This window comes from Salmo salar, chromosome ssa08 (assembly GCF_905237065.1).
Source record: "Salmo salar chromosome ssa08, Ssal_v3.1, whole genome shotgun sequence".
NCBI classification, from domain to species: domain Eukaryota; kingdom Metazoa; phylum Chordata; class Actinopteri; order Salmoniformes; family Salmonidae; genus Salmo; species Salmo salar.
Window position 1 is genome coordinate 8,700,455 of NC_059449.1, and position 15,438 is coordinate 8,715,892.

The 15,438-nt window shown below is 42.8% G+C and overlaps 2 protein-coding genes across 17 annotated transcripts in view; one reads left to right on the top strand and one right to left on the bottom strand.

Moving 5' to 3' along the window:
* The window catches only part of LOC106610073 (zinc finger protein 214), an 844,054-nt gene that overhangs the window by 352,658 nt on the left and 475,958 nt on the right, over positions 1-15,438 (top strand). Inside the window, exons 7-9 of one of the 8 annotated variants that reach the window (XR_006770849.1) lie at positions 24-878; positions 4,389-4,513; positions 8,430-8,619. The exons of 4 other annotated variants lie outside the window; for them this stretch is intronic. Coding sequence is in view for 3 of the 4 variants with exons in the window: in XM_014209216.2 (XP_014064691.1) it covers positions 3,048-3,306; positions 4,389-4,513; positions 8,430-9,728 (1,683 nt within the window). In the remaining variant the exon portion in view is untranslated. Of the gene's footprint in view, positions 1-23; positions 1,157-2,489; positions 3,307-4,388; positions 4,514-8,429; positions 10,022-15,438 lie in introns of those variants that run through there. 3 more of the 8 variants (XM_014209216.2, XM_045723139.1, XM_014209214.2) reach the window with 3 other exon arrangements.
* LOC106610072 (neurotrophin receptor-interacting factor homolog) overlaps positions 1-15,438 on the bottom strand; it is a 437,457-nt gene that overhangs the window by 324,950 nt on the left and 97,069 nt on the right. The window lies entirely within an intron of this gene.

Below are 15,438 nucleotides of genomic sequence, written 5' to 3' on the forward strand. Positions count from 1 at the left end.
AAAACTTCTATTTGTGTTTACAGTCTGCAGTCCATGAGGACCTGCTGATATCCAGTGTTGATGGCGGGAGAGACTGGACCTCTGAAGCAGCTGGTCACAAACCCTGGCCCCAGATCAGAACCCTGGATCAGGAGCCGTCGCTCTTCCTTCCCGAATCACAACCAGGAACGAACCACGAGGGACAGAGACACCACCACACAGAACACAACCAGTGGACAGGTGGACTGAACAACCTCAGTCCTGGTGGACATCAGACAGACAGAGGCTCTAGTCAGGGATCCAGTCTGCAGCCCAGACCCTTCTTTTCACAGTATCAGTGCAGGGATGGAGCTGATAGAGAGAGACCATCCTGTTCCTATGATACAAACACCACAGTATCCATGATGAACAGAGCAGGTCACCCTGGGCTTCAGTCTTCACAGACAGTGGTGGGTGAACCCCCTGGGGGTGTTCTAACAGGAAGTCTGTCTTCTTCTTCAGGGTCTCGTCAAATGCCTTGCGACTGGGTTCATGGAAGGCCTGTGCCTGGACCTGAGTCTAGCCTTCCTCAGCTACTTCAGGGTTACCCCATCAATACAGACAGGTTCAGGATGGGCGTGCACAAGACGTACCTAGCCTATAACACAGCACACAATGCCAACAACACCCAAACAATGTCTAGATTTCAAGGAAGGAGCTCAAAGACTAACCACCTGAGGGTGGTGGCTCCTGCTTCTGCCACCTGTGGTGTCATTGGGTCACAACGTGGGAGGCCGAGTGTTAAGACGGACGCAGACAAGCCATACGCCTGCCCCACGTGTGGGAAGCGCTTTACTGAGGCAAACTATGTGAAGAAGCACCAGACAGTTCACACCAAGGAGAGGCCCTTCAAGTGCAAAGTATGTTACAGGAGCTTCTCCTTCCTGAGTAGCCTTATCAGACATAGGAGTGTCCACAATGGGGAGAAATCATAGCAGTGTGGCTTGAGATTTACACAAAGGACATCTCGGAACCATTCTGTAGCTGACATACAATGTATTCAGAAAGAATGCAGTCCCCTTGACTTTTTCCACATTTTGTTACGTTACAACATTCTAAAATGGATTAAATACATTTTCCCCTCAATCTACACACAATACCCCATAATGGCAAAGCAAAAACTGTTTTTTTTTTACATTTTTGCTAATGTATTAAAAATAAAAAAAACAGTACAATTTTACATAAGTATTTTGACCCTTTACTATGAGACTCAAGTTCAGCTCAGGTGCATCCTGTTTCCATTGATCATGCTTGAGATGTTTCTACAACTTGATTGGAGTCCACCTGTAGTAAATTCAACTGATTGGACATGATTTTGAAAGGCACACACCTGTCTATATAAGGTCCTACAGTTGACAGTGCATGTCAGAGCAAAAACCAAGCCATGAGGTCGAAGGAATTGTCCGTAGAGCTCCGAGACAGGGTTGTGTCGAGGCACATATCTGGGGAAGGGTACCAAAATATTTCTGCAGCATTGAAGGTCCCCGAAAACACAGTGGCCTCCATTATTCTTAAATGGGAGAAGTTTGGAATCAACAAGACTAACTAGGGCCGGCCACCTGGCCAAACTGAGCAATCGGGGGAGAAGGGCCTCGGTCAGGGAGGTGACCAAAAAACCCAATGGTCACTCTGACAGAGCTCCAGAGTTCATCTGTGGAGATGGGACAACCTTCCAGAAGGACAACCATCTCTATAACATTCCACTAATCAGGCCTTTATGGTAGAGTGGCCAGACAGAAGCCACTCCTCAGTAAAAGGCACATGACAGCCCGCTTGGAGTTTGCCAAAGGGCACTTAACTCAGACCACGATTCTCTTGTATGATGAAACCAAGATTTAACTCTTTGGCCTGAATGCCAAGAGTCACGTCTGGAGGAAACCTGGCACCAACCCTACGGTGAAGTATGGTGGTGGCAGCATCATGCTGTGGGGATGTTATTCAGCAGCAGGGACTGGGAGACTAGTCAGGATCGAGGGAAAGATGAACGGAGCAGAGTACAGAGAGATCCTTGATGAAAACCTGCTCCAGAGCGCTCAGGACCTCAGACTGGGGCGAAGGTTCTCCTTCCAACAGGACAACAACCCTAAGCACACAGCCAAGACAACGCAAGAGTGGCTTTTTGGACAAGTCTTTGCATATCCTTGAGTGGCCCAGCCAGAGTCCGGACTTGAAACCGATCTAATATCTTTGGAGAGACCGGAAAATAGCTGTGCAGCGACGCTCCCCATCCAACCTGACAGAGCTTGAGCGGATCTGCAGAAAATAAATGGGGGAAACTCCCCAAATACAGGTGTGCCAAGCTTGGCGTGTCATACCCAAGAAGACTTGTGGCTGTAATCGCTGCCAAAGGGGCTTCAACAAAGTACTGAGTAAATGGTCTGAATACTTATGTAAATGTGATATTTCAGTATTTGTTATAAATGTGCAAACATTTCTACATTATGGGGTATGTTGTGTAGATTGAGGGGGGAAACAATTTAATAAATTTAAGAATAAAGCTGTAATATAACAAAATGTGGAAAAATGCAAAGGGCTGAATACTTTCCAAATGCACTGTAGTTATGTTAAGTGTCTTGGGCTAAGAGGGTAATTAACCACATACCCCTCATTAATCCTTTGTTAATTTACCATTTGAAACAGGCTTGTTGTGTAAATAACAATTTTTAGAGACATTTAACCTAGGCTAGAACAAGGACAATTGAATATTTAACTTATTGAGGTGATGTAGATGGAATAAATGTATTCATTGTAATTTTCTCCTCTCGGCTTGAAAGACACTTATCATAGGAGATTTGATGTGTAACGTAATAAGCAGTACCGTAATTCACAGAACAGCGCGCATCGCTATTTCATTTAACCGCACCCTTTCAGCTATGACGCCAAACAAACGTGTGACCAATAGTGACCAATAACAATTTCCACGTTAAGGTTGTAATTTAGACGTTTAATAACACACTGGACCATTGTTAATTTAACTGCACAGCATCACATACTTACCCCAGGTTGGGTTTAATTCGCGTTAGCTAACAATGGCTAACTGTATGGTTTTTCACACTCAAATAGCCTCCATCATGGAGGTACTAGCGAATGCAGCCGTGGCAGAGATCTGTAAACTCGTAGACGACGACTATGCTGTGTTTCGTTTGGAAATAACACAAAGCCAGAAAGAAAACAGGACATTGCGGAGGAAACTACAGCTACTGGAACTGAAGGTATCACGGGAGCGCGTCCTCGCCAGTCGTCCCAGTAGTGTCAAGATCTTCGACCGATACAGAGGAATGGCAAGAGGTACATTTTGCTTAGCCGAGGCTGCGGGGCCTGTCGCCCTGTTCCCCTCTGCTCGTGTTCAAATGTGTTGACCAGATTAGGAACTAGGTCCGTTTTTGGATAGTATGCAATACTTCCCTGAAAGCCACAATTTTTGTGTTTTACCTGGCAGGTCAATTTAAGTCAAGTATTATTGCACAACGACATAATTGCCTTGTCCAAATACCTATATTTGCGTTGTAAATTGTAGGTATTTTAGGTATGTGAATTTTCTAAAATTGAGTACGCTTTGAATGCTAGTATGTTATAGTCATGTCGGCTTTTCATCTAGTAGAAGTCAATGCTCACTTTCGAGTAAGACTCACTTGTGTTTGACAACAGCTGATGAGTTTGACAACAAGGATAAGTGAACGAATGGCGGGAAACATCGCAATTAGATGACGTATTATCCGAGTTCAAAACGATTCAGAACAAGTAAATCTCAGACTTCTCTGTATTCAAGACAACTGGGAACTCGGAAATTGACTGGAAATTGCAAGTCGTAAATTCGGGCATCTTTCTAGAGCTCCGACTTCCCTACTTGAAGATCACTGATGTCATTATTTGACCTCGGTTATTTCCGAGTTCCCAGTCTTGAAAGCGCAATGAGCCTCACTGTCACCTCTCCGGGATGCTCGTCCCTCAACGGGGTGCAGGCAGAATCGACACACTATCTAATGTTAGACAATGGATTAGCCTAGTGTGTTGGCATTTGTTGCTTACTGTATTATTTTTTTACTAACCAGTACGTTCTAAATAGTATGTAATACAATTATTACACAGTATGCAGTTTAAGTAAGTAGTAGGCAAGCCAGATTTCGGACACGGCCAGTATCATGTTCTAACCAGATTCTTTATTTACTTAATTTCCTATTTTCATATTCAATTAAAATAATGTGATGCATAGAACAATCAATCAATCAATAAATAGTATATCAAGAAGTTATGAGAAGTGTTACCTTGCATCCTTGCCAATTGTAAACAGTGTCAATAGTGTACAATATTGCGTTGAGCATTGACAGTACCTAGTTTAACCACCACTTTTCCCCCAATCACTCTCTCAGGACATCTCACTGGAGGCCACAGGAGCTCTGTGAAGCCAGCGGGACCAAATACATGGGGAGATGATCAACCAATCACTGTTAATGAGGGTAGTGGAACCTCAACCCAGCATGTTATTTTGATAGAGGTTAGTATCATAGTGTTACATCAAAAATTATAGTACATCAAATGTGGCCCGAATTTGCACCTCATCTCAGGAAAAGACGTGTCAGACTGACGGAAACATCCAAAGTCACACATTCGGATTTGGCACTTCAAGCCCAAATACATCATACTTTGACTAAAATTATGACTTATTGACTTACATCGTTGTGCAACATCATGGGTAAGCTCTGGCCGTCGTCTTTCAGCTTGAAAAAGCGGATTTCTACTGGTGCCCGATTCACAAAGTCAAATCCAAATTATATTTGGGCTTACGAGCCCTTCCCAGCGATGAAGAGTAAAAAAAAATATATATATATATATATATATATATATATATATATATATACTAAAATTATAATAATAACAAAAAATATAGGAACATGAGGAACAAAATACACAAGAATGGAGCTATATACAGGGAGTACCAGTTCCAGATCAGTGTATTAGATATGCATGTGAAGGCAGAGTAAATTGACTAGCCATCAGGATAGATAATAGTAAGAGTAAAATAAAGAACAGAGTAACAGCTGCATATGTTGAGTGTGAAATTTTTTGTGTTGTCGGTGTGCGTGTGTGTAACAGTATAGCTTCTGTCCCTCTCCTCGCCCCAACCTGGGCTTGAACCAGGGACCCTCTGCACACATCAACAACTGACACCCACAAAGCATCGTTACCCATCACTCCACAAAAGCCGCGGCCCTTGCAGAGCAAGGGGAACAACTACTTCAGGTCTCAGAGCGAGTGACGTCACCGATTGAAACGCTATTAGCCCGCACCACCGCTAACTAACTAGCCATTTCACATCGGATATATATATATGAGTTCACAAAACATTAAGAACACCTGCTCTTTCCATAACAGACTATGTGAATCCAGGTGAAAGCCATGATACCTGAACAAGTGACATCAGTAAGGGATCAGAAAGGTATTGGGAAGTTCAGAAAATCAGGCAATTTTGTTTGATCTTCTGTGTAGAAAAGAACATCATCTTTGATGATCTTTCTTCCCCAGTCTGATTTAGTGACTGGTCTAGTCCACTCTGTGCTATTGAGGCTTGTGGGCATTGTAGAGGGAGACGCACATGTGTTCCCGAGTCGTATCTTTCGGTGATGGGGGTCATAATATTTTGTAGCTTAAACCGTTCAAACGATAGAGCAACATTTCATTTGTAGTACGAAAACAGAAACCACTCTGTTTATTACAACTGCATCTAGCGGCTACCGGAGGTTACTGACATAACCCGGGTTCTATGAACCAAGCGTATTTTATTTCATAGTTTCTCTCGCGACCCCATTTTCAGTTCACAACCCCTAGTTTGGGAAATGTTGGCCTAGTCAGTGCAGATAATCCGGGTAACCAATTAATTAACTATTTAGCAGTGGCTATTTCATTTCTCCAGTTTCTCTGGACTAAAACCCAACTATGTTAAGTGTACTGTGTTACGGATTGAGTCTCTAAATGATACAAACATTAAATTGACATGTGGTCTCCTAATTAGATGGGCGAATGGTGATGTCGATGTGCTTGGTGTACATATCCCAGAAAAGTTGACCTATTAACTTTGATCGAAAACTTATCAAAATAGATTGAATCTTGAAACCATTTTACAGGAAGATTACCCTGATTAATTCTCTAGTGATATCGCAGTTTACATATTTATTCATGGCTTTATAGACTCCAGGAGAATCCTTTTTCAAATAATGTGAGTGAAAAAAATATTTTTTCTTTATTTGGAAATGCAAACCAGATAAACGAGTATATTTATATAACGAACATGAGTTTGGAGGGTTAAAACTATTAAATATGAAGGCACTAATCCTCTCTTAAAGCCTCCATTGTTTCAACATTTGATCTAAATCCAAACTGGTTTTCTAGCAAGGTACTAAGAGAGGCCCAACATATGTTTAAGAGTGAGCTCTTTGCCTTTTTGTAGATTAAAACCTTACATATTCGATGGATTGACAATAGATCCCTGTAAAGTAACCTCCTTTTTAAATGAGTTGGCTACAATTAAAATGGCACCCTCCTGAAAAGGCAGATCTAATATTACAGCAAATAATATAGCTAAACTCCAATGTATTGATAGAGATAATAAACTATTTTCTTGGTTAAAATTTTACAAAGGGTATATTATTTATGAAGGACATTGTAAACAAGAACGGTAAGATTGTCACTCAAGCAATTAACAACAGTGTATGGAGGTGTTTGCACAATACAAAATTAAAACCAATTCATTGCTCTGCCACAAAATTAGAAGAGGCAGTTACTTAAAGAGTTAGTCTGTCTGACACCTATTAAAAATCAGAAATTACTTCAAATGATTAGTGTAAATCGAAAAATGTTTCACTTAAAGTCAAAAGGTTTGACCACGATACTGTATAAAATTCAGGTCAGTTGGGAACAGGTTTTTGATGTCCCAACACCTTGGCATCGGGTCTATGAAGTGACATGTAATACAACAATTGAAACGTCAATTTAAGCTATTATATAAAATACCTACTACAAAAATTGTTAAATATGGGGCATTGAATAGTCAGCCTTGTGCAGACTCTGCCACGAGGAAACGGAATCAATACAACATTTTATGGTACTGTTCATCAGTGATTCGCTTTTGGAGTCAGGTCCAGGAATGGTCGTTGTGCCATAATTTCAGGGTTCAGATGGACCTGCAAACTGTTGTTTCGGCATCTGAAAAAACACGATCAGTCAATGGGGAAATATCATTATACTGTTGGGTAAGGTATTTATTTTTAGGGAATTATCAGTAGAAATGTGACCAATAGGGAGGTTCAGGACCCTTGTAAGACAACATAGTAAAATGGAGGGATGTATTGCAAAAGGAAATAGAAATGCATTATGCTGGGAAAGATGGGTTCATCTGTGGATAGCGGAGGGTTGGGGTTAAGATCAGAATGAATGGTGGATTGGCCGCTGTGGGTGAAACTTTAGCACTTGAGGAAATTAGGAATGTATGTATAATTATTTAACTACAGGTATCGTAGATGTGCTCGAAATAGCTGTAAGTAGAAGTATTGTTCTCCATTAGTTTACTCTAATTAGGGTAAGGTAGGGTGTAAAAAAGTATAAAAACTAAAAAAAACACAAAGATTTTCATGTATTTGATGCCATTCCATTCGCTCCATTCCAGACGCTCCATTCCAGCCATTATTATGAGCTGTCCTCCTCTCAGCAGCCTCCTGTGACAGAAACAAAGATATTTATGGCTTTATCAAATTAGGATCTTACCAGGAAGCCAATAAATAGCGTGAGTTGTAGTTTGGGTAAGCCAATGTCCATGTAGTACAGAGGCACAGCCAACAGCACCTGGAACAGACCCAGTTATTGTTGTCCGTTAGAACGACTACATTTTCTGGCGCCTCATGTCGGCATCGGTTTGGACATGAGGCTGTAGCCAACATCCATGTCACCTACACTTTTTAAATGTAGGCTTTTTCAGTATGTACATGGAAAATATTAATATTATTCTGATGTTGGCCTCTGATCCAATTCCGATCTGAGTAATTGTTTAATGTAATTTTTGTGTGATTTATTTTTTACTTGTCGATCAGGACAACTCCTCTATATTGTTCTTGTCCGACGACTTCTTTTTTTACTTGTCTCGGACAAATGGACAAGTGTTAATGTCAAGGCCTGCAGATTCATGACTGTCATGCTTGCGCCATTACTACGAAGGAAACTGCTTGTTACCGCAAATATTTTTCATTGTGCTCTTACATTTTTAATCTTAGGCTCACACGTGCTCCTTGTAAAAAAGGTCCGTGTAGAGCCCTGCTGATGGGCCCCGGTTTTGAGGGTCACCGTGGCGGAGGTGTTGTTGCCTACCCTCACCACTTGGGGCTGGCCCTTTTACCGATAATAAACTCCTCTCTTCTTGTCAGTCTGCAGAGGCTGCAGGTCCTGGAGGATTGTCTCTGGTCAAGCAGGAGAGGACTGAAGGAGAGGACCCAACACACAGCAGAGACATCCAGACTGGAGCAGAGGCTGGAGTGGTGCCCCCTGTGGCCGTGGAGGACCTCGCCACCACGCCCCAGCACAGGACCCGACCCAGCATCACGGAGGTCAGTGGAACGCTGAGCGCCGTCCTCAAGTCAGAGACCGAGACTTTAACTGTAACACACAGGCTCTTACACACAGGATCTGACCACGGATCAGACCCAGAGAGGCTGTTGTTGGGGAGACTGGGCTGTTCTCCTGCTCCTGACTCAAAGTATTTACTTTATGGAAAGCCAAGCCCGAGGACGGTTCATTCCCATCAGGACTCAGGTGGCGCGTCAGAGACTGGTAATGATCTATCTCGTTGTTACACTACAGCGATGGACCCTGGCATCATGTCCTTGGTATTAGAGACACAGACTGATCTGTCTAGAGCGGACTGTAACCAGTACAGTAGTAGTGTATACTCTGAAGGGGGCATAGATAAGAAAAGTGAGGTTATACTGATAGATGAGGTGACTGTGAAAATGGAAGGCGACGCTCCTCTGACATGTAATGCAGACGAGACTCATTTACGGGAAAGATACTCGCAGAGCAACACCAGTGACTTCTTAGACTGCAGGGATAGGTTAGAGACAAATCTAAATGTCACGACCCACTCCCCTTTACACGCGGTCAGGGATCGCGACCCAGTGTCCCCGTCGATGGCACCTTACAATTCACTTGGCAGCATCTTTTTCGATCAGGTATTTAACTCAGACGAAAGGGCTAGAGACGAGGGTCGGGGAGGGGGAGCAACGTCAGGCAATAGTAAAGAGAAGCGGTTCCTCTGCATGTTCTGTAACAAAGGCTTCAGCTGCCTCCGGAAGGTGGAGATCCACCAGAGGGTCCACACAGGGGAGAATCCCTTCAGCTGTACCCAGTGTGAGAAGAGGTTCTCCCGCCAGGACCACTTGAAGAGGCACCAGAGGGTCCACACAGGGGAGAAACCGTTCAGCTGCCCCCAGTGTGAGAAGAGGTTCTCCCAGGCTGGTGACCTGAAGAGGCACCAGAGGGTCCATACTGGGGAGAAACCCTTCAGCTGTACCCAGTGTCACATGTGCTTTGCCCTGGCTGGCAACCTGAAGATGCACCTGAAGGTCCACAAGGGAGAGAGGCCGTTCACCAGTGTGCATTGTGGGAAGAGGTTCTCAGAGAGGAGCTACCTCAGGACACACCAGCAGAAAAAACATTCCGCTGTATAATATAGAAAGTAACCATTCTGCTCGATAGCTTCTGAAGTTTAGATCAAACCCTGCGTTAAAGTCAAAGATACATTTTTATTGTCAGCTGAAAAGATCCACAGATGCATTTGGAATAACGAGAGTAACAGATTTTAGTGTTGAATATTGCATCCAGACATTGTGTGATATACAGTGCCTTCAGAAAGTGTTCACTTCCCTTGACTTACTCCACATTTTGTTGTTACAGCCTTAATTTCAAATTGATGAAATTGAGATTGTCTTTTTACAAATTAATAAAAAATGATAAGCTGGAATGTCTGAAGTATTCAACCCCTTTGTTATGGCAAGCCAAAATAATGTGCTTAACAAGTCACAACAAGAGTGAGTCTATGCAACTATGTGCAATAAGTGTTTAACATGATTTTTGAATGACTGCTCATCTCTGTACCTCACACATACAAATTTATCTGTAAAGAACCCTCAGGTGAGCAGTGAATTTCAAACACCAAGGAGGTTTTCCAATGGTAGATCGGTAAACATAAAAGAACAGACATTGAATATCCCTTTGAGCATGGTGAAGTTCATACACTTTGGATGGTGTATGAATACACCCAGTCACTAAAAAGATACCGGTGTCCTTCCTAACTCTGTTGCCGGAGAGGAAGGAAACCATTCAGGGATTTCACCATGAGGCCAGTGGTGTCTTTGTTTTAAAACAGAGTTCAATGGCTGTGCTGGAAGAACTAAGGATGGATCAACCTTGTAGTTACTCCACAATACTCACCTAATTGACAGAGTGAAAGAGAAAGAAGCCTGTACAGAATACAAATATTTCCCGAAACATGCATCCTGTTTGCAATAAGGCACTAAAGTAAAATTGTAAAAAATGTGGCAAAGAAATTAACTTTCTTGATTACAAAGTGTTATGTTTGGGGCAAACATCAATGAGTACAACTTTTTATATTTTCAAACATGGTGGTGGCTGCATCATGTTAGGTGTTAGCTTGCCACGTGAAAAGACTAGGGAGTTTTTCGGGATAAAAAGAAATAGAATAGAGCTAAGCACAGGCAAAATCCTAGAGGAAAACCTGGTTCAGTCTGCTTTCCAACAGACAGAGACATTCACCTTTCAGCAGGACAAAAACTTTAAAAAAAAACATTTTTATTTATATATATATATATATATATACACACACAGTGGGGGAAAAAAGTATTTGATCCCCTGCTGATTTTGTACGTTTGCCCACTTACAAAGAAATGATCAGTCTATAATTTTAATGGTAGTAATGTAAATGTTATAAATTGATTTGCATTTTAACGAGGGAAATAAGTATTTGTTTGTTTTAGTATACACTGCTCAAAAAAATAAAGGGAACACTTAAATAACACAATGTAACTCCAAGTCAATCACACTTCTGTGAAATCAAACTGTCCACTTAGGAACCAACACTGATTGACAATAAATTTCACATGCTGTTGTGCAAATGGAATAGACAACAGGTGGAAATTATAGGCAATTAGCAAGACACCCCCAATAAAGGAGTGGTTCTGCAGGTGGTGACCACAGACCACTTCTCAGTTCCTATGCTTCCTGGCTGATGTTTTGGTCACTTTTGAATGCTGGCGGTGCTTTCACACTAGTGGTAGCATGAGACGGAGTCTACAACCCACACAAGTGCCTCAGGTAGTGCAGCTCATCCAGGATGGCACATCAATGCGAGCTGTGGCAAGAAGGTTTGCTGTGTCTGTCAGCGTAGTGTCCAGAGCATGGAAGCGCTACCAGGAGACAGGCCAGTACATCAGGAGACGTGGAGGAGGCCGTAGGAGGGCAACAACCCAGCAGCAGGACCGCTACCTCCGCCTTTGTGCAAGGAGGAGCACTGCCAGAGCCCTGCAAAATGACCTCCAGCAGGCCACAAATGTGCGTGTCTGCTCAAACGGTCAGAAACAGACTCCATGAGGGCAGTATGAGGGCCCGACGTCCACAGGTGGGGGGTTGTGCTTCCAGCCCAACACCGTGCAGGACGTTTGGCATTTGCCAGAGAACACCAAGATTGGCAAATTCGCCACTGGCGCCCTGTGCTCTTCACAGATGAAATCAGGTTCACACTGAGCACGTGACAGACGTGACAGAGTCTGGAGATGCCGTGGAGAACGTTCTGCTGCCTGCAACATCCTCCAGCATGACCGGTTTGGCGGTGGGTCAGTAATGGTGTGGGGTGGCATTTCTTTGGGGGGCCACACAGCCCTCCATGTGCTCGCCAGAGGTAGCCTGACTGCCATTAGGTACCGAGATGAGATCCTCAGACCCCTTGTGAGACCATATGCTGGTGCGGTTGGCCCTGGGTTCCTCCTAATGCAAGACAATGCTAGACCTCATGTGGCTGGAGTGTGTCAGCAGTTCCTGCAAGAGGAAGGCATTGATGCTATGGACTGGCCCGCCCGTTCCCCAGACCTGAATCCAATTGAGCACATCTGGGACATCATGTCTCGCTCCATCCACCAACGCCACGTTGCACCACAGACTGTCCAGGAGTTGGCGGATGCTTTAGTCCAGGTCTGGGAGGAGATCCCTCAGGAGACCATCCGCCACCTCATCAGGAGCATGCCCAGGCATTGTAGGGAGGTCATACAGGCACGTGGAGGCCACACACACTACTGAGCCTCATTTTGACTTGTTTTAAGGACATTACATCAAAGTTGGATCAGCCTGTAGTGTGGTTTTCCACTTTAATTTTGAGTGTGACTCCAAATCCAGACCTCCATGGGTTGATAAATTGGATTTCCATTGATTATTTTTGTGTGGTTTTGTCAGCACATTCAACTATGTAAAGAAAAAAGTATTTATTAATAAGATTATTTCATTCATTCAGATCTAGGATGTTATTTTAGTGTTCCCTTTATTTTTTGAGCAGTATATTTTGTTCAGTGTATGCTATTTGGTGTATTTTAAAACGTATTTGTTTCATAAACGTGACTTGACTTGCTCTTAGAATGCACAACTTGTACTTGACCTGTTCTACTTTGTGATTTGCGACTTGAATAATAGTGACTTGGTCCCACCTCTGGTGTATACTCTGAAGGGTGCCTAAATAAGAAAGGGGAGGGTCTGATCCAGGGTTTCCGTTTGACGCCGGACGACGTGACCAGCAAGATTTTAATTTACCGGACATCCATATGTATTGGGTGCGCAACACATTAGGGCGTACACCCATGGACCTCAATCACATTGGGATGATTTTAATTAATCTCAACAGAATATACATTTGCCTGTAAAGTTGTAATAAAATAAACTAGAATGATGTTCTTATACCAACATGACAGGTTTATTGAAAAGCAAAACATTGCCCGTTGTGTCTTCATCCCTGCTATAAATCATAAGTGAATATCATTTAAAAAATACAAAAACATTTAAAGAACAAGTTGCCTAGACAGTAATAAAACTTGAAAATATAATATTTGTATAAACATTCAATTAATAAACAAAACAACTAATTTAATTTAGCCGAGGCATGAACATTTTCATTAGGCCTGATAAATAACAAAACATTTCTACTGGATGATGTTAATAAATTGTTTATTTTAACTATGGTGGGGTTGTGACTCCTATCGTGTGATATGTGGCTTATTGATAACAACTCTGTTTCCTACTATAGGCAATTGGGTGCCTACCGAGCCTGACGAACACAATCATTTGCTTCCAGCCTAATTTTAACGTGTGTTTACGGAGGATCTTGACCTGCTGAAAGTGAGCCGCTGCTGTTGGGAAGTCAAAACTGTCCAACTCCTTGGAGCAGCTAGGTGCACATCAGCCTCTTTGTCCTCAAGAAGGCGCGATCTTGAAGCCATCATTACTCTGTTTTGGAGAAAGTATCCCTTCTCGGGGATACTGAAATCGCTTTATCTTGGCCACACTGAAATCGAGGATAATCAACACAATCTAAACACATTTTACCGAGTCGGGGCACACTTAGCTGAAGTCCCTTATGAGGACCTCGCGTCTTTTGGGGGAGGAAAAATAGAAACACACACACCCCAGCAGCTTGAAGATTTATTAGCCCATTAAGTATATTTTGCTTTGATGAATAAAAATGATTATTTTCCAATCAATCTTTTTTTCATCCGGGAAATTTGGCCGGCAACAACAACAAAATCGTCTAAATTCTGTTATCCGCATTTACCGGATAACAGAAACCCTGGTCGTAGATGAAGTGACTGAAATTGGAGGGCGATGTTCCTCCCCCATGGACTGCAGATAATCATTTAGGAGACAGATACTCACAGGGCAGATTTCATAGATTAAAGGGAAAGCTTAGAGACAAATACAAATGTAGAGTCACACTCACCATTACACATGTTTAGTGAACATGACCCAGTGTTGATGGGGCCTTCCGATTCACACAGCCATCACCTTTTCATTAAGTATTGAACTCAAACGACAGGACTAGAGCCCAGGCTCGGGGAGGGGGAGCAACATCAGGCAAAAAACTGTAAAGAGATGCAGTTCCTCGGCATGTTCTGTAACAAAGGCTTCTGCTGCACCCAGAAGGTGGAGATCTACCAAAAGGGGAAAAATCCTTCAGCTGTACCCAGTGTCACATGCATTTCGCTGAGAATGGCGCCAGAGGGGATGGCAATTGTGCTATTTTGTGTTTTTTCGCATTGTTTGTTACTTATTTTGTTTCTGCCACTGTCTCTTATGACCAAAAAGAGCTTCTGGATATCAGAACAGCGAGTATTTACCTCGAACTGGACAGGAAAACAAATATTTAATGAGCTGGATGTGAAGGATTTACTGCTGCTTCTGGACCAGGCCCAAATCCCAGTCATTCACATGAAAATAATTTTATGGCGAGTGTGTAACCCACCTCTACCATCCGTCCTATTGGCCAACGTGCAATCATTGGAGAATAAACAGGATGAGCTCTGTTCAGGACTATCCTACCAACGGGACATTAACTGTAATATCTTATGTTTCACCAAGTCGTGGCTGAACGACGACAGGGATAATTTGCAGTTGGCTGGGCTTTCCGTCTGTCGGCAAGACAGAACAGTTAACAGAACAGGTAAAATGAGGGATGGTGGATTGTGTCTATTTGTCAATTTATTTTACCTTTATTTAACTAGGCAAGTCAGTTGAACAAATTCTTATTTACAATTACGGCCTACCCCGGTCAAACCTGGACGACGCTGGGCCAATTGTGCGACGCCCTATGGGACCCCCAATCACAGCCGGATGTGATGCAGCCTGGATTCGAACCAGGGACTACAGTTTTTTTATTTTTCACCTTTATTTAACCAGGTAGGCCAGTTGACAACAAGTTCTCATTTACAACTGCGACTTGGCCAAGATAAAGCAAAGCAGTGCGACATAAACAACAACACAGAGTTACACATGGAATAAACAAACATACAGTCAATAACACAATAGAAAAGTCTATATAGTGTGTGCAAATGAGGTAAGATTAGGGAGGTAAGGCAATAAATAGGCCATAGTGGCAAAATAATTACAATTTAGCAATTAAACACTGGAGTGATAGATGTGCAGAAGATGAATGTGCAAGTAGAGATACTGGGGTGCAAAGGAGCAATAAAAATAACAATATGGGGATGAGGTAGTTGGGTGGGCTGTTTACAGATGGGCTATGTACAGGTGCAATGACCTGTAAGCTGCTCTGACAGCTGATGCTTAAAGTTAGTGAGGGAGATAAGAGTCTCCAGCTTCAGTGAT